This window comes from Manis javanica, chromosome X (genome assembly GCF_040802235.1).
Source record: "Manis javanica isolate MJ-LG chromosome X, MJ_LKY, whole genome shotgun sequence".
Taxonomy (NCBI): domain Eukaryota; kingdom Metazoa; phylum Chordata; class Mammalia; order Pholidota; family Manidae; genus Manis; species Manis javanica.
The window spans coordinates 13279377-13304670 of record NC_133174.1 but is presented as its reverse complement, the minus strand read 5'-3'; the positions used below and the strand labels follow the sequence as shown (position 1 = coordinate 13304670).

The window sequence follows — 25294 nt, the reverse complement described above, 5'->3', positions numbered from 1 at the left end:
CCTTCTCCCTCCTTCCCCACCAGCCCTCCCACATGCCTCAACTTTGGTAACCGCTCGTCCCTTCTTGGAGTCTGCTGCTGGTTTGTTCCTTCAGTTTTGCTTCATTGTTATACTCCACAAATGAGACAAATCATTTGGCACTTCTTGTTCTCCACCTGGCTTATTTCACTGAGCATAATATCCTCCAGCTCTATCTATGTTGTTGCAAATGGTAGGATTTGTTTTCTTCTTATGGCTGAATAATATTCCATTGTGTATATGTGACACATCTTCTTTATCCATTCATCTACTGATGGACACTTAGGTTGCTTCCATATCTTGGCTATTGTAAACAGTGCTGTGATAAACAGGTGTGCATATGTCGTTTTGAATCTGAGATCTTGCTTTCTTTGGGTAAATTCCTAGGAGTGGAATTCCTGGATCAAATGGTATTTCTAGTTTTAGTTTTTTGAGGAAACTCCATAGTGCTTTCCATAACAGTTGAACTAGTTTATATTACCACCAGCAGTGTAGGAGAGTTCCCCTTTCTCTGCATCCTTGTCAGCATTTGTTGTTCCTAGTCTTTTCTATGTTGGCCATCTTAACTGGTGTGAGGTGATATCTCATTGTGGTTTTAATTTGCATTTCTCTGATGATAAGCGATGTGGAGCATCTTTTCATGTGCCTGTTGGCCATCTGAATTTCTTCTTTGGAGAACTGTCTGTTAATATCCTCAGCCCATTTTTTAATAGGGTTATTTGATTTTGGCTGTTGAGGTGTATGAGTTCTTTATGTAATTTGAATGTTAACCCCTTGCTGGATATCTCATTTACAAATATATTCTTTCATACTGTAGGATGCCTTTTTGTTCTGCTGATGGTGTCCTTTGCTGTACAGAAGGTTTTTACCTTGATGTAGTCCCATTAGTTCATTTTTGCTTTTGTTTCCCTTGCCCAAGGAGATGTGTTCAGGAAAAAGTGGCTCATGTTTATATTCAAGATATTTTTGCCTATGTTGTCTTCTAAGAGTTTTATGGTTTTGTGACTTAAATTCAGGTCTTCGATCCATTTCGAGTTTACTTTTGTGTATGGGGCTAGACAATAATCCAGTTTAATTCTCTTGCATGTAGCTGTCCAGTTTTGCCAACACCAGCTGTTGAAGAGGCTATTTGCCCACTGTATGTCCATGGCTTCTTTATCATATATTAACTGACCGTATATGCTTGGGTTTATATCTGGGCTCTCTAGTCTGTTCCATTGGTCTATGGGTCTGTTCTTGTACCACTACCAAATTGTCTTGATTACTGTGGCTTTGTAGTAGAGCTTGAAGTTGGGGAGTGTAATCCCCCCAGCCTTATTCTTCCTTCTTAGGATTGCTTTGGCTATTTGGGGTCTTTTGTGGTTCCATATGAATTTTAGAAATATTAGCTCTAGTTCATTGAAGAATGCTCTTAGTCTTTTGATAGGGATTATATTGAATCTGTAGATTGCTTTAGGCAGGGTGGCCATTTTGACAATATTAATTCTCCCTATCCATGAGCACGGGATGTGTTTCCATTTATTGGTATCTTCTTTAACTTCTGTCATGAGTATCTTGTAGATTTCAGGGTATAATAGGTCTTTCATGTCCTTCGTTAGGTTTATTCCTAGGTATTTTATTCTTTAGGATGTAATTGTGAATGGAGTTGTTTTGCTGATTTCTGTTTCTGCTAGTTCATCATTAGTGTATGGGAATGCAACAGATTTCTGTGTATTAATTTTGTATCCTGCAACTTTGCTGAATTCAGATATTAGATCTAGTAGTTTTGGAGTGGATTCTTTAGGGTTTTTTATGTACAATATCATGTCATCTGAAAACGGACAATTTAACTTCTTCTTTACAATCTGGGTGCCTTTTATTTCTTTGTGTTGTGTGATTGCCATGGCGAGGACCTCCAGAACTATGTTAAATCAAAGTGGGGAGAGTGGGCATCCTTGCCTTGTTCCCGATCTTAAAGGAAAAGCTCTCAGCCTCTCACTGTTAAGTATGATGTTGGCTGTGGGTTTGTCATATATGGCCTTTATTGTGTTGAGGTACTTGCCCTGTATACCCATTTTGTTGAGAGTTTATCACGAATGGGTGTTGAATTTTGTCAAATGCTTTTTTAGCATCTATGGGCATGATCATGTAGTTTTGTCCTTCTTTTTGTTGATGTGGTGGATGATGTTGATGGATTTTCGAATGTTGTACCATCCTTGCATCCCTGGGATGAACCCCACTTGGTCATGGTGTATGATCCTCTTGATGCATTTTTGAATTCAGTTTGCTAATGTTTTGCTGAGTATTTTTGCATGTATGTTCATCAGGGATATTGGTCTGTAATTTTCTTTTTTTGTGGTGTCTTTGCCTGGTTTTTGTATTAGAGTGATCCTGGCCTTACAAGATGAGTTTAGAAGTATTCCCTCTTCTACTCTTTGGAAAACTTTAAGGAGGATGGGTATTAGGTCTTCACTAAATGTTTGATAAAATTCAGTGGTGAAGCCATCTCGTCCAGGCATTTTGTTCTTAGGTAGTTTTTTGATTACCAATTCAATTTTGTTACTTATAATTGGTCTGTTCAGACTTTCTGTTTCTTCCTGGGTCAGACTTGGAACATTGTGTTTTTCTAGAAAGCTGTCCATTTCTTCTAGGTTATCCAGCTTGTTTGTATATAATTTTTCATAGTATTCTCTAATAATTCTTTGTATTTTGGTGGTATCCATAGTTATTTTTCCTTTCTCATTTCTGATTCTGTTTATGTATGTAGACTCTCTTTTTTTCTTGATAAGTCTGTCTAGGGGGTTATCTATTTTGTTTATTTTCTCAAAGAACCAGTTCCTGGTTTCATTGATTCTGTTTTATTCTTCTTGATTTATTTATTTCTGCTCTAATCTTTATTATGTCCCTCCTTCTTGACTTTGGGCCTCATTTGTTCTTTTACTAGTTTTATTAATTGTGAGTTTAGCCTGTTCATATGGGATTGTTGTTCTTTCATAAGGTAGGCCTGTATTGCAATATACTTCCCCACCGATTTTGTGGTGTTCAGTTATTGTTGTCATTTGTCTCCATATATTACTTGATCTCTGTTTTTGTTTGATCATTGATCCATTGATTATTTAGGATCAAGTTGTTAAGCCTCCATGTGTTTGTGTGCTTTTTTGTTTTCTTCATGTAATTTATTTCTAGTTTCATACCTTTGTGTTCTGAAAAGCTGGTTGGTACAATTTCAGTCTTTTTGAATTTACTGTGGCTCTTTTGGTGGTCTAGTATATGATGTATTCTTGAAAATGTTCCATGAGCACTTAAGAAGAATGTGTATCCTGCTGCTATTGGGTGGAATGTTCTTTAGATGTCTCTTAGGTCCATCTGTTCTAATGTGTTGTTCAGTACCTTTGTCTCCTTATTTTCTGTCTGGTTGATCTGTCCTTTGGAGTAAGTAGAGTGTTGAAGTCTCCTAAAATGAATGCATTGCATTCTGTCTCCCCCTTTAATTCTGTTAGTATTTGTTTCACATATGTCATTGTTCCTGTGTTGTGTGCATAGATATTTATATGGTTATATCCTCTCGTTGGACTGACCCCTTTATCATTATGTAAGTCCTTCTTTGTCTCTTGTTACTTTTTGTTTTGAGGTCTATTTTGTCTGATAAAAGTACTGCAACTCCTGCCTTTTTCTCCCTATTACTTGCATGAAATATCTTTCTCCATCCATTCACTTTTAGTCTGTGTATGTCTTTGGGTTTGAGGTGAGTCTCTTGTAGGCAGCATATAGATGGGTCTTGTTTTTTATCCATTCACTGACTCTGTGTCTTTTGATTGGTGCATTCAGACCATTTACATTCAGGGTGATTATTGATAGGTATGTATTTATTGCCATTGTAGGCATTAGATTCATGGTTACTGAAGGTTCAAGGGTAACTTTCTTACTATCTAAGAGTCTAACTTAACTCACTTAGTATGCTGTTACAAACACAATGTAAATGTTCTTTTTTTTCTCCTCCTTTTTCTTCCTCTCCCATTCTTTACAAATTAGGTATCATACTCTGTACTCTTTATCTATCCCTTGACTGACTTTGGGGGTAGTTGATTTTATTTTGTATTTGCTTAGTAATTAATTGTTCTACTTTCTTTACTGTGGTTTTATTACCTCTGGTGTCAGCTGTTTACCTTAGGAACACTTCTATCTATAGCAGTCCCTCCAAAATACACTGTAGAGATGGTTTGTGGGAGGTAAATTCTCTCAGCTTTTGCTTATCTGGAAATTGTTTAATCCCTCCTTCAAATGTAAACAATAATCTTACTGGGTAGAGTATTCTTGGTTCTAGGCATCATGCTACTCCCTGCTGGCCTGTAAGGTTTCTGCTGAGAAGTCTCATGATAGTCTCATGGGTTTTCCTTTGTAGATAGTCTTTTTTCTCTCTCTGGCTGCTTTTAATAGTCTGTCCTTATCCTTGATCTTTGCCATGTTAATTATTATGTGTCTTGGTGTTGTCCTCCTTGGGTTCCTTATTTTGGGATATTTGTGCACCTCCATGGCCTGAGAGTTTATCTCCTTCTCCAGATTGGGGAAGTTTTCAGCTATTACTTCCTCAAAGACACTTTCTATCCCTTTTTCTCTCTCTCCTTCTTCTAGTACCCCTATAATATGAATATTGTTCCATTTGTATTGGTTACACAGTTCTCTCAGTATTCTTTCATTCCTAGATATCCTTTTATCTCTCTGTGCTTCATCTTCCTTGTATTCCTCTTCTCTTAATTTCTGTTTCATTTATCGTCTCCTCCTCCATATCTAGTCTGTTTAATATCCCTCAATTGTATTCCATAATGATTGGATCTCCATCCTGAATTCATTGCTGAGTTCTTGAATATTTTTTTGTACCTCCATGAACATGTTTATGATATTCATTTTGAATCTTTCTGGAAGATTGATAAGTTCAGTTTCACTTTACTCTTTTTCTGGTGTTTGTCAGGTTTTGGTTAGAACCAGGTTCCTTTGACTTTTCATTTTTGTATGCGGTGCTCTCTAGTGCCCAGAAGCTCTAGTCTCTGGAGCTGCTCAGCCCCTGGGGTGATGTCGGGGGTCACAGGGGAGTGGTGCTGGTGCCTGGGAGGAGGAAAGAGCTGTTTCCTGCTTCCCTGCTGCTATGCCTGTCTCCACTGCCAGTACCAGTGGGCTGAACACACAGATGTATTCCTCTATGCTTCGTGTTTGTTGCTGCCTTAGGCAGAGCTTCCCTCTGGCTGGCCTGATGCCAGGGCAGAAGCTGCTGGTTTGCAATCCAGGTGCAGGCTGTCCGGGAGGAAGGTGCAGCAGGCTGCGTATCATGGTGGGAGCCTTGGAGCTGCATAGCCAGCCATGGGGATGTAGTACCTGAAGCTCCTGAAAGTTCCCAACCTGCTGGGCAGAGTGTGCCTGGACAATTCTGTCTACCTGTCCTTTCTCCTGAGCAGTAAGGTCTGGGCATTCTTTGCCCATTTAGCAGCTCTCTTGCTGTTAAGAAGTCTCTCAGACTGCCCGTCTTTCTTTTGTCCCAGAGTAGCCGGATATGGATCCCTGTTTTCCACAAGCAGCTGGAATCTCAGTCTTGCCAGGTATTCTGCCTGTCTCAGCTTTCCATTCCCATTAATCACCAGAGCACCATGCAATTTAATTTTGTTCATGCTCCCAGAGCAGATCTCCAGGGCTAGGTGTTCAGCAGTCCCAGGCTTCCACTCCCTCCCCACTTGGTTTCTCTTCCCCCTGCCGGTGAGCTGGGGTCGGGGAAGGGCTTGGGTTCTGCCCTATTTTGGCTCTGGTACATTACCTTGTTCCATGAGGCCTATTCTTTTTTCCAGGTGTATGCAGTGTGGTGCAGCCTTCTTTCCTGTTGCTCTTTCCGGATTAGTTCTATTAATTATATTTTCATATTATGTGTGGTTTTGGAGAAGGCCTCTGTCTCACCTCTCACGCTGCCATCTGTAGTCCTCTCTGGCTCCTTAGTCTTTTTGGTGTTGATCTTTAGTAGTGTTTTTGCTTCTTTGTATGTCAAGATGTTCTGGAATCATCCATTCCTGCAAGGAGTCCTGATTCTTTTCAGTGAGAGATGGTATTTACAGACTCCAGTCAGGGCTTGGAGGTTCTCATTGCTACTGAATTGCTCATTGTTTTGGACCTTTTCACTAAGCAGAGCTAGGGAAACCCCTTCAAGAATTCATACTGGTGTTCACATTCAAATTTAGGACTATAGGATTTTTACTGAACTTCTTTGATTTTATATTTGTATCTCTTATGCTGAAAAATCTGGTTTCAAATGTTATTAATATCACTATTTGTAGTGTTCTATACTATAAATATATAATAATTTCAAAATACCAGTACTAGTATTATCACTAACACTGTGATTCCTTACATTTATATTTTTTTCCCTTAGGTTATATCCTCTTAGGAAAATTCAGTTAAATTTCTATGTTTTAAAATCTTGTGAATTAGTTTCTTTCTTTTGTGGGTATTCATGCCATCAAACAGCAGCATAGGTTCTTTTGTTTGTTCCAGCCACAAATTCAGATGGTATACACATTGGTGAATGGTGTTTTGGGGGAACACTTTTTAATAAAATGTATTTCATTTTCTTTTCTTATTATATAAAAACTTACATAGGTTCTGAGTCAGATTCCCAAAAGTGTAACCTCTGTCCCTTCATTGTGTTTTCTTCTTCCACCTAATGGTAGCCACTTTTATTATCTTATGATTTATTCTTCCATTTTGGAGAAATAAAAGCAGATACACATACTTATTCACATTCTCCCTTTTCTTAAATGAAAAGGTAGCATTCTGTGCATAGTATTCAACCCCTTGCTCTCTTGTCTTAATGATATATTGTGGAGATCTCTCCACAGCGGTATCACATAGAAATTGTTCCATTTATTTCTTTTTTTCCATTTCTTTTTATAAGTGTTTAATATTTTATAGTATAATCTGAGTTTATAAATATAATCTGAATATGAATATCATGAGCCATAGTTGATTGAATCAGTCCCCACTGCTGATGGACATTTGCTTCCAGACTTTCACAGGAACACTTTTAATATTTCACAGCCGCAAACTCAGGTTATTTTGTGGCAAAAATTATGTTAACAACTCTCTAAGGAATCCTTTTCCTGTGTGTAACGTGAAAATTTTATCATATAAAATCTAATAATAGAACTGTGATTTATGAATATAAAAATAATTTCCTACATTTCTATTCTGGTGGATATAACATAAGATAGGAAAACAGGAATTACTAGAGTCCTTCCCTGTTTGAGAATAGCAAGATTTCATGTCATTTCTAAATTGAGTTTCGCTTTGTGAATTTGGGGGCCCTGCCACTTTTATAAAAGAACCTTTTGTCAAACTGTGTCATCTTTATGATTCAGGCTTTGCTTCTGAAATCCTTGCTCCCTATTCAGGTATAGGAGGTCAGCATATAATTTTTTTCTGGTAATTCCAAGTACATTGCTCCATGTGTGCTTTCATCCACAGTTCAGGTCTAATTTAAAGAGAAGGGATCACATAGGGACAGTAGGTATGAGATTTACTGGTTTGGATCTTAAGCAATTGTCACATTTGAATATGAAAAATATAACTTAGCTGTTTTTCCTTGCTAAAGCACAGTGTCCTTACACCCACCCTTCACAGATGAATATATATATAGTTCCGTGTCTCATTCAGATGTTTGTGATCTTATCATATGAATCTTTCAGGAGAAAAAGTACAGGCGACCGTGAGAAAGCTCTGCAGGTCTTGCTCCAGGTTACGCAGAGCTGTGACCACCCCGACATGTTCTGCCTGTGTGGGAAGATCTACATGGACATCTTCTTGGAGTCGGACTACAAAGATAACAACAGTCGAGATAGTGCCATTGAGTGGTAAACCCTTGGCCCTAGTCAATAGCATGTGTGTCGCTGCAAAGAACAGAATTGCAGAGGCTAAAGATCCAGGGCTTTCCCTATGTATATGTGTCTGCTGGCAGAGGGGGAAAAATGCCATAAATTTGTTTTGGGAATTTCCAGATTCCTTTTTCCAAAAGGAAACCATTAGCAACAGGGTTTTCTGCTGGTGACATTCCCACAAGTTCACTCATTTATAGGAGCAGGGAGGAGGCTCGGCATATTCCTTCCCAACTACTCTTTCCAGAACCTTGTTCCACCACTTTCAGGGCATTATCTTCCCAATCATTCATTTATTCAACAAATGTTTATTGAGGGTTTACTGTGTGCCAGAAACTTTTCTAGATTGTGGGGATAAAGACACAGTAGTCACAAATACCTGCCCTCATGGACCTTGCATTGAAGGTAAGGGAAGTCAGACAACCAAATGTGAAAACTATACAGGATGGCAGCTGACAGTGAGGGCTGTAGGGAAAAGTTAAGTAGGCAGGAGAAAGGGGGAGTTGTCTGCAGTTTTAGAGAGGGTAGTCAGTGATGGTTAATAAAGTTGTGAAGGGGAAGAGGGACTAGCCTCGCAGGTAACTGTGGAGAGAGTATTCCAGGAGGCAGGAACAGCAAGGGTGAAGACCCTGAGGAGTAAGCATGCTGGGCACACTCAAGGATGATGGGGTATGAGAGCACATGGGAGAGTGGCGGGACCTGGGAGAGAAAAAGACCTTTTACTCCCAGTGAGGTGATCCACCCCTGGGCAGAGCACTGACAAGGTCTGACATGCATTTTAGCCAGAGTACTCTCTCTGTTATGCAAAGAATAATACATTTTAGGGGGTGTATCAGCTATCAGGTGCTGCATAACAAAGGACTTTGAGATTTAGTGGCTTCAAACAACGATTTTTAGTTTCTGTGGATTGGCCAGGCAGCTCCCCTGCTGGTCCTACTCCTAAAGGGCTGGGCTTGCTCCTGAAGCTGCAGTCAGCTGGAGGGTCAGCAGAGCTGAGAGGGCCAAGGTGGCTTCATGCACATTTGGTAGCTGGTGCTGCCGGTGGTGGTAAGCCTCCATTCTCTGCTTTGTGCTTCTGATTCAGGTAGAGCAGCTTTATTACATGGTGGGCAACATTGTAAGAGAGTGAAGGTAGAAGCCGCAAAGCCAGTTGAGGCTTGGGCTCAGGCAAGCAAGGCCAGTTCTGCCACATGCTCTTGGTCAAAGCAAACCACACGGCCAAACCAAGGGCAAGTGGTGGGGGAAACAGACACCACCCGCATGTGGGAGAGTGGCCAAGGCACATACATAGCGGGATGGGAGGAATTTGTGGCTGTTAAATAATGTACCATGGATCAGAAGGAGGGAACAGTTAGGAGACTACAGCAATGCTGCAGGGAAGATCTGAGGTAGCTTGAACCAGGGTGGTATTAATGAAAATGTTGAGATGTCAGAGCCTGGATGTATTTTGAAGGTGGAGCCAGCAGCCTACCTCATCCATGTCCATCACAAGAGCTCTTGGCATTCTGTTCCTCTCTCATTTAACTCTAACTGCTTCCTCTTCCCCACCCTCTCTTTCCTTTCATACATGTTGTAGACTTTGTCCTCCATCCTCTTCTCTCCATCCACACTCTTCCCACACCTTGGAACTCTTAGCTGATCTCCAGCCCAACCTCTGCCCTAAGCTTTGGCCCCACATCACTCACTCCCTCTTTGCCTACCTGTCGTATGTCAAAATGGTGCTCGTATTAAGGCTCAACATGTCTGAGGCTGAAGTCATTTGTTTCTCTCTACAAGGAATGGCCTCAGAGGCCTTACTTCCTTACTACCATTCTTTAGCCTCCTAGGAATACACTTTGGGTTAGTGTTTGATAACTTTCACTTACTTAATCTCCCCAGTCAGTTCCCAATTCCAGCCCTTCTTGAGTCTTCCTGCACTCCCTGCCAATCCTTTCCCATCACTACCACCCCTTATCAGTGCTTTTTTTTTTTTAACTTTCTTGCCAGGATGTTTTAACAGTATCCCAAGTAAGCTGTCTGCTTGGTGTCTCCAAAGTCTATCCTGCATGGATTGACAGTTTACTCCTCCTAAAGCTCAAAGCCCCATTATGGCTATCCACTCCCAATTAAATAAAAATTCCAACTCTTAGATCACCATTCTATGTGCTCCTCATACTTTCTCCAGCATACTCTACCCTGTTGTCCACTACCTGATCGATGTCCAACTGAACTGAAGTTCCTTAGGAGCTCCCCAGACTCCCATCTCTGCTCCTGCCCTTTGCTCTGCTGGGGGTCCCTTTCCAGATCACTCCCGTTATAATTCTCTCCATCTTCATGCTGTATCTCAAGCCTCTAGGGGTGGCCCCACATGTCTTCTGTGAGTCCCCCTGGACTTGGATTTCTGTGGTTTTAGGATACTTACCACACTCACACTTGTATTTTTACTAACTGTGTGCTGATCTTATCACCTCCATCATAGTGTAGGCTGTTGGAGTGTAGGGACCTTGCTTTATTCCTGATTACTCCCCTGATGCAGTGTGTGGTAGAGAGGAGTCAGTTCGTGTTGAAAGGAAGGGAAATTAACATTTGGTACAGCTAAAATAAGAAGCTGTGTTCCCACTATGGTGGCCGAGAATTCAACCCCTGAGTCAGGAAATTACTGCCTGTGGCTCCTTCAAGAAGGTCCCAGGAGCCTTTCTCCATCCACTTCAGAAGGTAGTGGCAGTGGGCACAGGAGCAGTGGGGCATGTTGGCTCCAGTGCAGCCTCGGGGATGGTCTAACTCAGGCCCTCAGATGCAGATGTGGGCATGTGGCTTGGGGAGGCAGGGGGTGGCGCTGGGTCATGGGGCCAGCCTGAGGTGAACCTGGGACAGCAGTCCTGACTCCAGGCTCCTTGGGTCCACACCCAGGCTGGGCCTGTTTGACTTATGGGTAAGAAGCATAGAGAAGTCACCCTCTCTGTGCTCTTCCCAGGTAACTTTTCACAGTTAAAGAAAATGAAAAAAATCAAATAAAGTAGGATATGGAATTTAAAATCCCCAAAACGTCTGGTGGAGGAAAGGTTCCAGTTTCGTTGGAATTTTGTTGACTGGGATCAGAAGGACTTTCTTGATGTCCTCTTGTCCATCTGAGGGTACTTGGATCATGCTCCAAAGTTCCTAAAACTAGATTAACTGACTTAAATGATAAGTTCTCCCTCCCACAGTTAATATTTTGTTGGTGTTTAATTCTCCTGTTGTGACATGAGTGATAAAGTTTTACTCCTGGTTCAAAGTCCTTGGTATGAGCTGTCCCACTTAAAAATGTTTTCATATCATTACTTCACTGATCGATTTCTTTTTTCCCAATTATGATAGTCATGCTTGTTCATGGAAGGGCAAAACATTTTATGTGTAGAAAGAAGAATAAGAGAATCGGAAATAGGACTGTAACCCCTTTGGTATGAAAATGGTATTCTCGGGTTGGGATCTTATTCTTCATCCTAATGTAGTAGATCCTTGCCCCTTCTCTCACTTTATGCCACTGCTCTTAGAGCTCTTTGGGATCTAGGATTCTGGCAATAACTGTTTCATATGTGACAAAATGATTCCATTTTGTGATAGAAGGAAATAAACAGCCTGCAGAGAAATAAATAGCCTGTAATAATTGATATGGTTTCTATGTAATAAAAACTGCTCAATGTACAAATGGTGTCTAACTTTAAAAATGAGATTTGGACATCAAACTATGGTCTGCTTTGGGGGTATGGGTTATGACAGGTTTTAAGTTTTTTCTGTACACTTCAAATAGTTTCCTTATTTTATACAATGATCATCCTTTCCTAAAAAGGATGATGAAGAAAAAATTTAAAGTGCCCTGGTGTAGTTTACTGTGTCACTCTGATGACATTTTTAGAGAGCTATCTGAGTGCTAGGGGGCTCTGGAAAACAATATATTAGAGTAGTAAAAATGTTCATGAGAAGGTTGGCTTGTGACATTATTTATAGTATTTTTCCTTCTACTATAATGAGATGATATGATAAGAACTTGGTGGTTCTGTAATTACAGGTATCGCAAAGGGTTTGAGTTCCAGTCATCTCTCTATTCAGGAATTAGCCTGGCAGTTTTGCTGATAGTTGCTGGACAACAATTTGAAACATCCATGGAATTAAGGAAAATAGGTAAGGCTATTTATTATCACAGGTGTGGATATGCTTTGTTTAACACAAGTTAGGCATTAAAAACATGTTCAAATAACTAGCATTATATTTCAAAAGGAACAGTTCCTCTCTGACAGCATACCTGAAGCAGTAGCCAGAATGCCCACTTTGTCCTCTGTCTAAAGGCTTACATATTTAATATGATAGAAACTAGAAAAATTTTTCATAACTTTATCTACAATTCAAATTCTTAAGGTATCCAGCTGAACAGTTTGTTGGGAAGAAAAGGGAGCTTGGTGAAAATGAACAATTACTGGGATGTGGGTCAGTTCTTCATTGTCAGCATGTTGGTCAACGATGTTGGGAAGGCCATCCAGGCAGCAGAAAGGTTGTTCAAACTGAAACCTCCATCCTGGTGAGTCATGTTTGTGCATTGTCATCACCCATCTTAATACCTGATCTTGTTTGGAAATGTTCCCTCAGGGATAATATAAATGCAAGAAATAATAACAGTTGCTATGTTTCTCCTGACTTCTTCATTAAAGCAAAGTTAGGGCAGAAAAAACAGCTCTGAGGGCTCACTTGGTTTTATGGGAAGGAAAGACAGACAGACATATGCACACACAGAGTATGTCCCTAAATGCTTTATCTCCAAGACCAGACTCTCAATCCTATTAATTTCTTTAGGTTGTCTAGTTCCTTAAGAACAAAATATTCTTTGGTACTAGCATGTATTGTGCATTTGTAAGAATGCAGATAGTAAAGCTAAAATCCACCAAGAAATTAATGTTGCAAATGAAAACTGAAACTCGAAGACCAATGACAGATATGGTCAAGAAAATGGTAGCACAGCATTGGCCCTAGATTAGCCCATTATACAGCCTAAAAAATGTGCAAGAATACTTGGAGACATGGGAAGTGTTCATGGTTTATCGTAGACTAAGAAAAGCTAGTTGCAGGGTATCTTTTTCTATATCAGTGGTTCTTTAACTTGGGTATGTATCAGGATCACTTCTGTTGATTAAATCACAGATTGCTGGGCCCACTCTTAGGATTTCTGGGTCAAAAGGTATAGGGTGGAGCCTGAGAAAGTGCATTTACAAATTACAAGCTGATGATGCTGGTCCAGAGACCACACTTTGAGAACCACTGTTCTGTACAGACTCATCGTAATTAAAAATCTGTGTTTGGTATGTGATTTCAGAGAAAGCTCTGGGAGGGTTGGGCAATAGCTGACTTGCCAATAGACATTAAGCTCCATTAAAATTGTGGTTATATTATTGATTGCTACAGTCTTATAATAGATGCTCAGTAGATAATTGTGTAATAAATAAATGCTGAATGATGGATTTTCTCCAAAATATTGACAGTGGTAATCTCAGGGAGGTAGCCTTATAAAAAGTTTTTAATCTTTTTTTTTTCTTACCTCTATTTTCTGATTTGTCTAAAATATATTTGGATTACTTACATAATTAAAAAATGTTTACCTTTAGCAATCCATGTTCATCTCTGGTACCTCTTATTTCCCAGCTCAGCCAATCTGGACTCCCAGGGGTAGGAATCTCTTCAGTCATATCTTGTTTGACTCCATTTCTCCCCAGTCTGAAGGACTTAAATCGTATCAACCTCTTGAAAGTTTTCTGAGGCAGTGAGTCTCCAGCCCTCAGAGAGTGGCTTCTACTTTCCGAACCTTAATTTTAAGGTACATTGCTGTATCTGAGCCAGATGACAGTTGACTCCATGGAGAGGAGACCCAAGACTTGAATACATTCCCATTACATGAACCTCTGGACTGGCTTATAGTGCTAGTACCTATTGTTGTGGGTCCAAGACAACCCTGAGGTTCATGATTCACCAGAAGAACTCAGGAAGTATGTTAAACTCATGGTTATGGTCTATTATAGTAAAAGTATATAGATTAAAAACAGCAAAGGAAAAAAGCACATGGGGCAGAGTCTAGGGGAAATCAGGTACAAACTTCTATTTGTCCTGTCCAAGTAGAATCATATGGACAGTTAATTCTCCCAGCAGTGATGTGTGAAAAAATGCACAAAGTATTGCCAACAAGGGAAGTTAACCAAGCCTTAGTATCCAGGGTTTTTACTGGGGGGTCAGTCATGGGACACCCATGTAGCTGACCTTATAGTCACTGAGACCCCGGCCTCTCTGGAGAGCCCACTGATATGGTATGGTCCAAGGCCCTTACTGTGAACCATATTGTTAGCATTAACCAGATGGCATGACCCAAGGCCCCAGGTAACCAAAACACTCTGTTTAGGTAGGATATCTCAAGGGTTTAGAGGTGATCTCCCAGAAGCCACTTAAGGGCCAGATCTTTCTCTTGAAGGTGTAGAATTTGGACAACCCAGTCCTACTGAGTTAATCCTTAAGTGCATGGTACTCAGGCAAGTCAGTCAGAGTCTGGCTGATCTATCGTCCCAGGATAGCTCCAGACTTTATCATCAAACAGCAAACAATACACTAATGCTTTCAGCTGAACCATCCCTGTTCACTACCAGAGAGGATGTGACCACCACTGCCTGGCAACTATGTTTCAAAAAGTTCCATTTGCCTGAAGACAGTAAAGGTGTGATGAGATTGAAGACTGCCTCATAAATTGAAAGTCTGCCTGGTCAGATCTTTTTTTAAAAAAAAAAAAAAGAGAAGACGATGAGTTTCATATTAGTGATGGCCAGGGGTCAAGGAAGGGACGAGGATGGGAGAGAAGCAGGTATGGCTATAGAAGGGAAACATGAGTGATCTTGTGGCAATGGAAATACTTTCTATCTTGCTATATCAATGTCAATATTCTGGTTGTGATCTTGTTCTAGAATTTTTCAAGGTGTTACCACTGGGGTAAACCAGGCCAAGAGTATATGGGATCTCTCTGTATTGTTTCTTACAACTATATGTAAATCTACAATTACCTCAAAATAGCTAATTAAAGAATGAAAACACATTGAGTTTGAAATTTTGCCATTTTGTAATTTCTTTGAATTTCAAACCACTTGCTTTTGTTATTTAAGACAGTTACTGAATGCTTGCCAATCTCTACTCTTTGAACACTATGTACCAAAACTGAGGTTTAGCCCAATGTTGGTAAAAAGCCATGTTGTGTAATTTCTTTGAACAAATTTATTTTGCCCACTGTTTGGGTTTCTTTTAAATAAGTACGTGGCTGCCAAATAATTAAGCACTCATTATATAATACGAATTGAAGTAAATAAAGCTTTGGGGAAACTTCTCTTAAAGGGAATAGAGTTGAATTCATTTTCTTTGGGAATCTTATTTATTTACTTAAAGCTTGGCCTCCCTTTTTTTTAAATTAAGGTATCATTGATATACAATCTAGTAAAGGTTTCACATGAGCAACATTGTGGTTGCTACACTCACCGATATTATCAAGTCCCCCCCCTTACCCCACTGTAGTCACTGTCCATCAGTGTACTAAGATGCTACTGAGTCACTACTTGTCTTTTCTGTGCTACTCTGTCTTCCCCGTGACGCACCCCCCAACACCATGTGTACCAATCATAATACCCCTCAATCCCCTTCTCCCTCCCTCCCCACGCACCCTCCCCAACCCCTTCCCTTTAGTAACCACTAGTCCCTTCTTGGAGTCTGTGAGTCTGCTACTGTTTTTTTCCTTCAGTTTTGCTTTTTTGTTAATATTCCGCAAATGAATGAAATCATTTGGTACTTGTCTTTCTCCACCTGGCTTATTTCACTAAACATAATACTCTCTAACTCCATCCATGTTGTTGCAAATGGTAAGATTTGTTTTCTTCTTATGGCTGAATAATATTCCAGTGTGCATATGTACCACATCTTCTTTATCCATTCATCTACTGATGGACACTTAGGTTGCTCCCATATCTTGGCTGTTGTAAACAGTGCTGTGATAAACATAGGGGTGCATTATGTCTTTTTGAATCAGGGATCTTGTTTTCTTTGGGTAAATTCCTAGGGGTAGAATTACTGGGTCAAATGGTATTTCTATTTTTAGTTTTTTGAGGAAACTCCATATTGCTTTCCATAATGGTTGAACTAATTCACATTCTCACCAACAGTGATAAGAGGGTTGGAAATCTAATTTATTGGTGCTTGTGATTTTTCCAGGTACCTGCAATCGTTAGTTCACAACTTGTTATTAATCCAGCTCTTCAAGAAACCCATTATCGATCATTCACCCAGGGAACAACGGCTGAACTTCTGGTTAGATATAATTTTTGAGGCAACAAATGAAGTCACTAATGGACTCAGATTTCCAGTAAGATATGCTAAATCCATTTCTTAAAATTAAAAACACTGGTGGTAATTACGATATATGCTGAAAGGAAGAAAACCCTAGCATAATTGAAAATGTTAGGATATCCATTAATCTTATGTAGAATCAACCAGTGATCAACTCACTAGAAAAAGTTGGCTATTTCCTCTAAAATAATGATTCTCAAGTGGGAGTGATTCTGTCCCCAAGAGGACATTTGGCAATGTCTGGAGACATTTTTAGTTGTCACACCTGTGGGGAAGGTGTTGCTCCCGGCAGCTATTGGGTCCAGGGCCAGAGATGCCACTAAACATCCCACAGTCCGAGGACTGCCCTTCCCCCAACATAGAATTATCCAGGCCAAGATGTCAGGAGTACTCAGATGGGAGCAGGCTCCTGTTCTGAAGCAATGCAGTATAAATAGAGAAATTTTGGAATTAAACATTGTTTCCTGTTAAGCTTTGATTTGCCTCCAGGGCCATTAATGAGTTTTTAAAGTTTTATTGGAAAGCAAAATTGACTTTTGGCTCTTCCTTGAGTTTTTGTTTCAATTTGATGACCATCTTATAAGGAGTCATAAGATACTAAGTATCCTGGAAACTGAACTTCAGATAATCATGTTTCCTATCTATGCTATGAGATTTTGTGAACATGCAGTGTTCAGGAATTTAATTAAACATCTAATAAAAGATTAAGTTGTTTGAAATGATTATGATAGTGATTTTGTTCCTGGGTGATAAATTTAAAAATCTTCTTTTAATTATGAAATATTTCAAACATATTGAAAGGTACAAAAAAAGAACAGAACAGATGCTCATGTGATCTCTACCCTGGGTTAGACTCCTAAACATGCTGCTTTATTTGCGTTGGAAATCCATCCTGCCTCTTTCTCCGGTTTCCTTACTCCCCTCCTCTCCATCTCTCCCTCTTCCTCTCCTCCTCTCCTCTCTACCCCAGTAAAACATTACTGATGGATAGCCACCTCACTTTTCATCCCCTTGCATGCTTTACAGACTTCTGTGGATCATCCAGTCTTCCTCATTTGTCTCAAAAACTGTAGCCTCCTGCTTCCTTCTCTGTCACCTCCTAGGCAGGCCTCTCTTGGCCACCCTGTCTAAAGAAGTGCCCCCCCTGCTACTCTCACCTTTATTCGGCCTCATTTTCCTCGGGGCTCTAGATGCCATCATATCATGTGTCCCTGTGTGGTGGTTACTCCATCTGCCCCATCAGAGCACCAACCTCCTGTAGGGGAGGGACTTCCGTCATGGGCTGCTCTGTGCACGGGGCCTCGGGCAGTGTTGGCACTTAGCGGGTACTCGATGGGTATTTGTGGAGGTCAGAGCTTCCCACTTCCTCACTGGGCAGGGTAGCCTACATAGTCTGTTCCTATGTATTACAGAAATCTGTTCTTCTCTTAGGTTCTGGTGATAGAAACAACCAAAATCTACCAGCCTGCGTATGTCGCTATAAACAATGAAGCTGAGGAGAGGATGTTCTCTCTATGGCACGCCTACCCTACGGAAATGGTAAGGATGCAGTATAAACAGCGCTCTTTCTTCTGTATTATATAATCAAAACTTCAATATTCAAGTAGGAGAGCCTGTGCTGTAGAAGTTGACAGAGCAGGCCCCTATACCTGACTTCTGAGTTATGGGAGTACAGGGAGGGGATAATCACAGGGGAAAGCAAGCAGGCTGGGTTTTCCATTATACATCCATCCATATTGTATATGTGTGTATGTATGTGTGCATTTATTCATATGTATGACTTGCTGAGAAAAGTTAAAACAGGGAGAAGTGGATAAGGAGTAATAAAGGGATTGTCCTTCCAAATCCTCCAAACATGGTCCCCGTTCCCATCCCCAGTGATCTGATGGTTAGCCATCTGTCCCTTTCTCTAAACTTGTGTATGTACAATATGTGTCTATACATAATACATTATATACATACATATATAGAGAGAAAATAATTTTCATTAAAATGGGATCATATGATATATTATTTGGCAGCTTACTCTTTTAACTGATCCACTGGATTTTTTTAATGTATATTCCCTATATTCCTGTATCCTGGGGGTGCATTTTTGAGTACGTGTGAACCATCATTTATCACTTTCCTGCTGATGTACATTTAGGTCTCAGTTTTGCACTCTAGCCAGTTGTAGATACACCGGAGCACATTGCGGTGGTGACCCCTGACCACGCTCGTGTAGATGTTTCAGGAGCAGAGCGTCCCAAAGATGGACCTGCTGGATTCAAGACTACACACGTTTAAACTTTGAGCTGTCAAATTTGTACCATTCCAACTTATACTCACACCAACAGTATAGGAGAGGAAACATCTTAACTGCCCATTAAAAAGATTACAGAAATGCTGGCTTGGGCCTGATGTTCAGTAGTAACAGCTGTATTTTCTCTATGTCTACTTCATCAGCTTTTTTCCTTACTCGAATATTTTGTAGTAATAAAAGATATAGCACCTTTGACGAGTGCATTAGATAGATCTATTTGCTATATACATGTTTTCGTGGAGTGTGAGTGGAGTTTTGCCATTAACTTGGCAAAGAAGGGTTATTGCTTTCCTGGAAAGAAGAATGAGCAATTATATCTTAATCAGGTAAAAATAAGTAATATCTTCCAAATAAAATGCAAGATTAGAGGATAAGCAGAGGCTCAGAACATATTAGATATTCTTTATCAGAAATAATCATGATTCAACTCCCCATTGTTCAAAGTGTATAAAACGCTAGGTGGATATGTAGACATCTGCTATACAGCATAGTACCTATAGTTAACAATACAGTATTGTGCACTTCCCAGTTTGTTAAGAGGGTAATCTCATGTTCTCTAATGCCCCCCTACCCCCCCCCACACACACAAATAAAAACAAAAACCAAGGGACACAGGACACTTTGGGAGGCGTTGGGTATGTCTATCACCTTGACTGTGATGATGATATCCTGGATGTTTGCATATGTCCAAACTCATCAAATTATGCAGTAAATCCACAGTAAATACATGAATTTCTTTGTATATCACTTATACCTCAATGTTGTATTAAAAAAGAAATAGACATGGTATCTCAAGTTGTCTTAGTCAACTCAAGCCATTATAACAGAATACCATAGGCTGGGGGGCTTCAACAACAGAAATCTATTCCTCACAGTTCTGTAGGCTGGGATGTCTGAGATCAGGCACCAGCATGGTCAGATTCTGGTCAGATTCCTGGCTCACAGACGCTGTCTTCTTGCTGTGTCCTCAGATGGTGGGGAGGTCGTTTTCTTGTGTCTCTTCTAACAAGGCACTAACCCCATCATGAGGACTCTACCCCCATGATCTAATTGCCTCCCAAAGGCCCTGCCTCCAAGTGCCATCACACTGGTGGCTTGGGCTCCCACATAGGAGTTTGTGGGGACACAGACATTCAGTCCACAGCACAAGTGTAAGCCAGTAACTTTGTCTCAGATATAACAGTGAAGCAATCTTCTTCTCATTGGTAATAGAGTCAGCAGCTATTCGTGAAGACAAGCTGCCATAATGGGCTTGAGGTGTTTTTCCTGCACCATGTGTATTGAATATTTGAGAGCAAAAGAAAAAAAATAAAGCTATAATAAAACACAAACATGGTGTTCAGGCAGGTATATCTCATTTGAAGAATGCATACATCTTCTACTAGATTGCCTCTTTGGCTTTTCTTAACTTTGTACTGAAGTATGGCGTGCACACAAAAATATGTCAATCATAAATGTCCAGTTTGATGGATTTTTACCAAGTGAGCACACCTGATAACCAGCACAGGTCAAGAATGAGAACATCAGCATGGCCCCCGTCCCCAAAGTCCTGATGGTGCTCCATTGTGCCCCCTTCAAGGCACTTCCTCCATGAAGCACCCTACTCTCAATGATGGAATCCTTATACTTGAGACCAGCCATGCTTAGTTTCTTGTGTCATTGATGCCACTGTGATACAAGAGAATTCTCAGAATTCTGGTCTGTACTCTGACTCTTCCATTGATACAATTACAAAACACCCTCATGTTTTAACAAGTAGTTACAAAGGAAACTAATCCTACTGAAGTGACTCTTCATACTTTTAGAGACAAATGGCTTTGGTCTCATGAACAGCATTCACAATGTTGTCTCATAGACAAACGTCGCCTACTTCATCTGAATCCTATAATGTTTGCTGGCCCTTAATGAAAATTTCCATTGGCACACATAATGCTTCACTAGTTGTAAATGTTTTACTCTGTTTGTATATAGTCTGGAATAAGATGTGGAGAAGAACTGTATTCGCAGCAAATGCTAGTTTTCCTTGCCTGATGAAATGTTTTGCACAAGTGCTTGTAGTTGTCAGAGCAAACATCTGAGGGAATATAAATTGCCTTTTTCCTTTGAGAGTAAGCCTTTGCTTTTACCTTCATTTACATTTTTTAAGTTCTGCGGATTGTGAAAGCAAGCAGATTTTCCTAGAGTGAGATGACCTTTTTCTAGTGTGTGGCATTTTTTCCTGGTGGGCTACGGATGCTGGGAAGGCATCACACTCGTGCACACGTTCACCTATATTCAACATTACTGAGAGGAGATGAAGTTCTGGTTCCTCAGCCATGGTTTCAGAAACCTGTGCTGATGAATGTTTAGCAGCCAGCTCTGCAGGGCACATAGGGGCAGAGGGCTGCCACTTTTGCTGATTGCTGGGGTGTAAATCCTCCCACCATGGCCAGTGTCAAGCAACCTGCACTGCGTCCCTGAGCATGGGGTTAGGAAGAGATGGGCAGCATCAGCCTTCACCAGCTGGTGCTCACTGCACCCAGCACTCCAGTGCAAGGAGGCTGCACAGAGCAGAAGCAAATGCAGTATTTCTCCCTTGGTTTCTCTTGGGCCCCAGGGTCCCCAGCAGGCACTTAGTGACCACCAATGCTGTCCCCACAGGTAGGGCTGCTGGTTTTGGAAAGCTCTTTTTTGGTAACTTTTACTCTTAGGTTAGCAACCAGACAGACTGACACAAAAAGTCTACATTCTTAACACAAAATTGTCACACCCAAGAGTCCTTCCCAAAGGTCTGCGTTCTGGGGGCAGGGGGGCAGAAGCTGAGCCAGGGCCAAGGGGATCCTAGAGGCATACCCCTACCTCTGGCTTCCTGGCCCATTTCTCCATAGCCCACCACAGCTCTGCTTCCAGTGCACTTTTACGGGGGACTTCCGGACACTGATATGCAAAGCTATAGTCTTGACTCCATTTCCTCATTGTGATTTAGGTATGGTAAAATATCCCCTCAGAAAAGGCTAGGATGCTGCCTAACAGACAGCTCAGGACAGGAGGAAAACAGTCACTGCTTCCATGATCAAGTACTCTGTGCCAGTTGACCCACTGGGCCACCAAATCAGAAACAAAGCACCCAGCCCTGCCTTCCACTACCAGATATTTCATGGAAAACTCCCCTTGCAGAGAGAAGAGAGCACAGACTTCTCGATTCCGTTTCTACAATATTCCAGAACAGGCAAATCTCTCTGTGGTGGTGGAAGTCAGAATCCAGCTGCCCTTGGGTGGAGCATAGAGACTGGGGACAGGGGTTTCAAAGGAAGCTTCTGGGCTGCTGCTAATGCTCTGTCTCTCAATTCAGATGCTGGTGACAGTGGGTATTCTTTTTGCAGAAATTTATTGAGGTGATTGCTGTGCCCTTTCCTGAATGTAATACTTCAATTAAAAAGCTTAATAATAATTTAAAAATACTTCTACTGGCCCTCTTAATATTCCCCAACAATTACTGGACCTCATACTCTGTTACCAAGTGTCAAGCCCCTATATAATCCCTTCCTCCTCCTGGACACTTAGCGCCAGCCACTGTCCTCTTACTGTCCCCTGAAGGGGCTCATGTCTGCACTTTCATTCTTATAATTTTTCTTAGAGTTATCCAAGTCCTAACTTTTGCAAAGGCATCTCTACCTAGCCTTTCACCCCTGAATGTCTGCAGGCCACCCGATTGCCTGTGTCATGTACATGGTACATCCCATCACTTGTTTATGTTTTCAGAACTGTCTCCCCAACTGCGTTGTAAGCCCCATGCATGACTTCTGTGCTTTTATATCTGTAGGACCTATAAAGCAGGTGGTTCCCCTGCAGATGCCTATTGATGATGATATGAAGGGAAATGGGGGAGGGCCATGTTGTTTAATTAACTAGTAAATCTTCCAAGTTAGGAAGTTTCCTACAGCTACCCTACAGTAAACCTACCCTCTGGGCATATTTTGAGAACTTACGTGGCTGAACTTTCTGTATGTGGGCAGCCTCTTACAGCAGAATGTGGGTCAGACAGAGCTCTCTCAAGTCTGCTCTGGTTTTTATTTCTGTGCCCAGTTCCAAAGGCAGATTCCTGTCTTCCACCACTACCCTCTTTCAGTGACTTTGAACACACCTCTCCTCTGAAATGTGTTAAATCTTTCTACATGGTGGGGTCCGATGTGATGGCTTCATGCTTTCATCCAGTTCATCTTTCACAGATGGCCTCCCATATCACAGAGTTGAAGCCGCAGTCCTGATGATGGTCTCCTAGGCCCTGCATGCTCTCCCTTATGAGCTCGCCAACCTCCTCTCCACTTCACTCATACCACTCCAGCTGCACCCCTCCTTGCTGCTCCCCAAATCTTTCCAGCACACTGCTGCCTCAGGGCCTTTGCATTTGCTGTTCCCATTGCCTAAAACTGTTCCCCAGATATCTGTGTGGCTCACTCCTGCACCCCCTTCAGCTTTCTGCCCTGAAGTCATCGGAGAGACCTTCTCAAAGCATCCAGTTTAACGCCATGACCTCCTGCCCCTCCTTGATGCCTTTCCCTGCTTAATTTTTCTTTGCAGCCCTTTTTATCCTCTACCACGCTGTTAATTTACTATTTAACTTATTGCCCATCTCCCCTCACTGAAATGTTAGCCCCGTGAGGGCAGGGATTTTGTCATTCTCCAGCACTTCCTCTGTGCGGGTACCTTGTCTGGCAGAAGATGAAAGGCCCCTCACTGTGTTCTTATGGTGTGCTTACTGTTTCTGTTTTCAAATTTAGATCAATTGCTCTACACTGGATTAGAGACATGAATGAATTTCTATGATGCATTAGAAAATGTTTCTGGTGTTCTAAGTTATGCAGAATGTATTGCTCTAACCCCTAAATCTCTATGAAAGTAAAATAGCTGAAGTGATTGACCATAGAGTGCAATCAGAAATTAATGATTGCGTGGAAAAAGTCAAGCTCTGCTGACTTTTGTCTTTGATACATGCAGAAACAAATCCGTGAATGGAATTTTACAGTCTCTTCCATTAAGAAGATAAGGTAAGAACATGAGAGAAAATGTAATTGTTGTTTAATATAAATAATGATAACAGTGCTTTATTACATTAATGCTTCCACTTATTTATGATTCGTGATATTCTCGTTTTTAATAGAATCCAAAATAGACTATTTTCTCTCTTGTGGCCCTGTGTGTGCTTGTTCATAATATGCTGCTAGTAAGGGCCTCTTGGCCTGTTGTAACAGAGTAGCTTTGCTAGTATCCAGCAGACCAAATTCTCTCCTCTCAAACTTTGAGCCAATGACATTCAAGTACTCAGAGATTCCCAGAACCAAAGCTGGGGCTTACTTGGTAATGACGCTTGGCTGGGGTATCCTGGGCAGAGTAATGGAGCCAAAGGCATTGTTATTGGCGAGGGTGTGGGGTGGTGTGTTCTGAGGAGAGGTGACTGGGTCTGACTCCTGCAGCATATCTGAGGGTAAGGGCGGCTCTGAAGTCCATATGAGTTCCAATCCCTCTGTTGCTGTGTGACCTTGGGAAAGTCACTCAACCTCTCTAGGTCTCAGTGTCTCATAGCTTCCACCAAAGGAAGGGCTTGGACTAGAACTTGATGGCCTTTCTCTGATTCTGAGACCACAGGCTACTGAATGAATCCCCTGTTACCTGTAGACATAGCAAGATCCTGTCCTAGGTGTATCAGTGTTAAATTAGAATAATGCTTATGTCACTTTAAAAGGAGGGAAATAATTTAAGAACAGTAGTGTATTTTTTTCAATAGTACTTCTCAGAAAATATCATTAAAAAATATTGAACATTTTCAAAAATGTATGACTCAGAAACTAAGCTATATGAGAACATGTAGTCAAGAACTTTCTGCTGGTACCTTCTCATAGAGATACCTCTTGCTTCCATTTCAACTATCAGCAGGGATGTGCAAAGGGCCTGGGGTGAATCAGATCCTGGGACGAATGTGACACGAAGAGCATGTGTTGAACATTCCCAATGCTATCCAAGTAACTGTGTTCCTTTAACAGACTGGTTTTCAAAACTTATTTATGTATAACTTAGTTTTAATTCTTTTTGAATCACCCTGTACTTTGACTGTTTCAACCCAGTACCTGTCATGTAATCTGTAACATGAAGAATGGTCAAAGAAGTTATGGATCTTAGAAGAGAGAACTTAGGGCAAGATTAAAGCAGCTTCATTTGTTTGGTGGAGGGCTAATCATAGAAAAGAATCTAGGCTTTCCCTAGTGGCAAAATGAGGGCCATTGCATAGGCTTTGGCCCAGTGTGGGTAAAGAACTTTTCGAGCAGTGAAATCCATCAGCAGATGGAGTGCAGTGATTTTCTGTCACTGGATATGTCCAGGCAAGCTGAATATTGCTGGTTTGAGGTGCTGTAGAGTCAGATCCAGACCTTGGGTGGAGATGGACCAGATAACATTGAAAGGCCTTTCTTGAGCTAAGATGCCATGTGTATTTCTGCCTCCTTTGTATGGCCACAGATACTGTGTCTTGATATTGTTCAAGTCTATAAATGTCTTTGATACCATAATGAATCATTTCACAAATACCTTTCCTGTCTTTTTTTTGTGAGATTACATGGGCAGAGACCATACTTTACATCCTTTTCTGCTTCCCATAGGCTTTGCTTAGCCCTGAACAATCTAGTAAGTTCTTAATACATAGTAAAGTAAGTTGATGGCTGAAAACTCAAACATAAGCAAG

At 41.0% G+C, this 25294-nt stretch overlaps 1 protein-coding gene across 1 annotated transcript in view; it reads left to right on the top strand.

Annotated features, from left to right (window-relative positions):
- Positions 1-25294, top strand: part of MAP3K15 (mitogen-activated protein kinase kinase kinase 15) — a 129443-nt gene that overhangs the window by 64062 nt on the left and 40087 nt on the right. Inside the window, exons 7-12 of the mRNA XM_037020484.1 lie at positions 7719-7883; positions 11932-12044; positions 12279-12438; positions 16143-16293; positions 17709-17816; positions 23557-23606. Of these exons, the coding sequence (XP_036876379.1) occupies positions 7719-7883; positions 11932-12044; positions 12279-12438; positions 16143-16293; positions 17709-17816; positions 23557-23606 (747 nt within the window). The remainder of the gene's footprint in view (positions 1-7718; positions 7884-11931; positions 12045-12278; positions 12439-16142; positions 16294-17708; positions 17817-23556; positions 23607-25294) is intronic.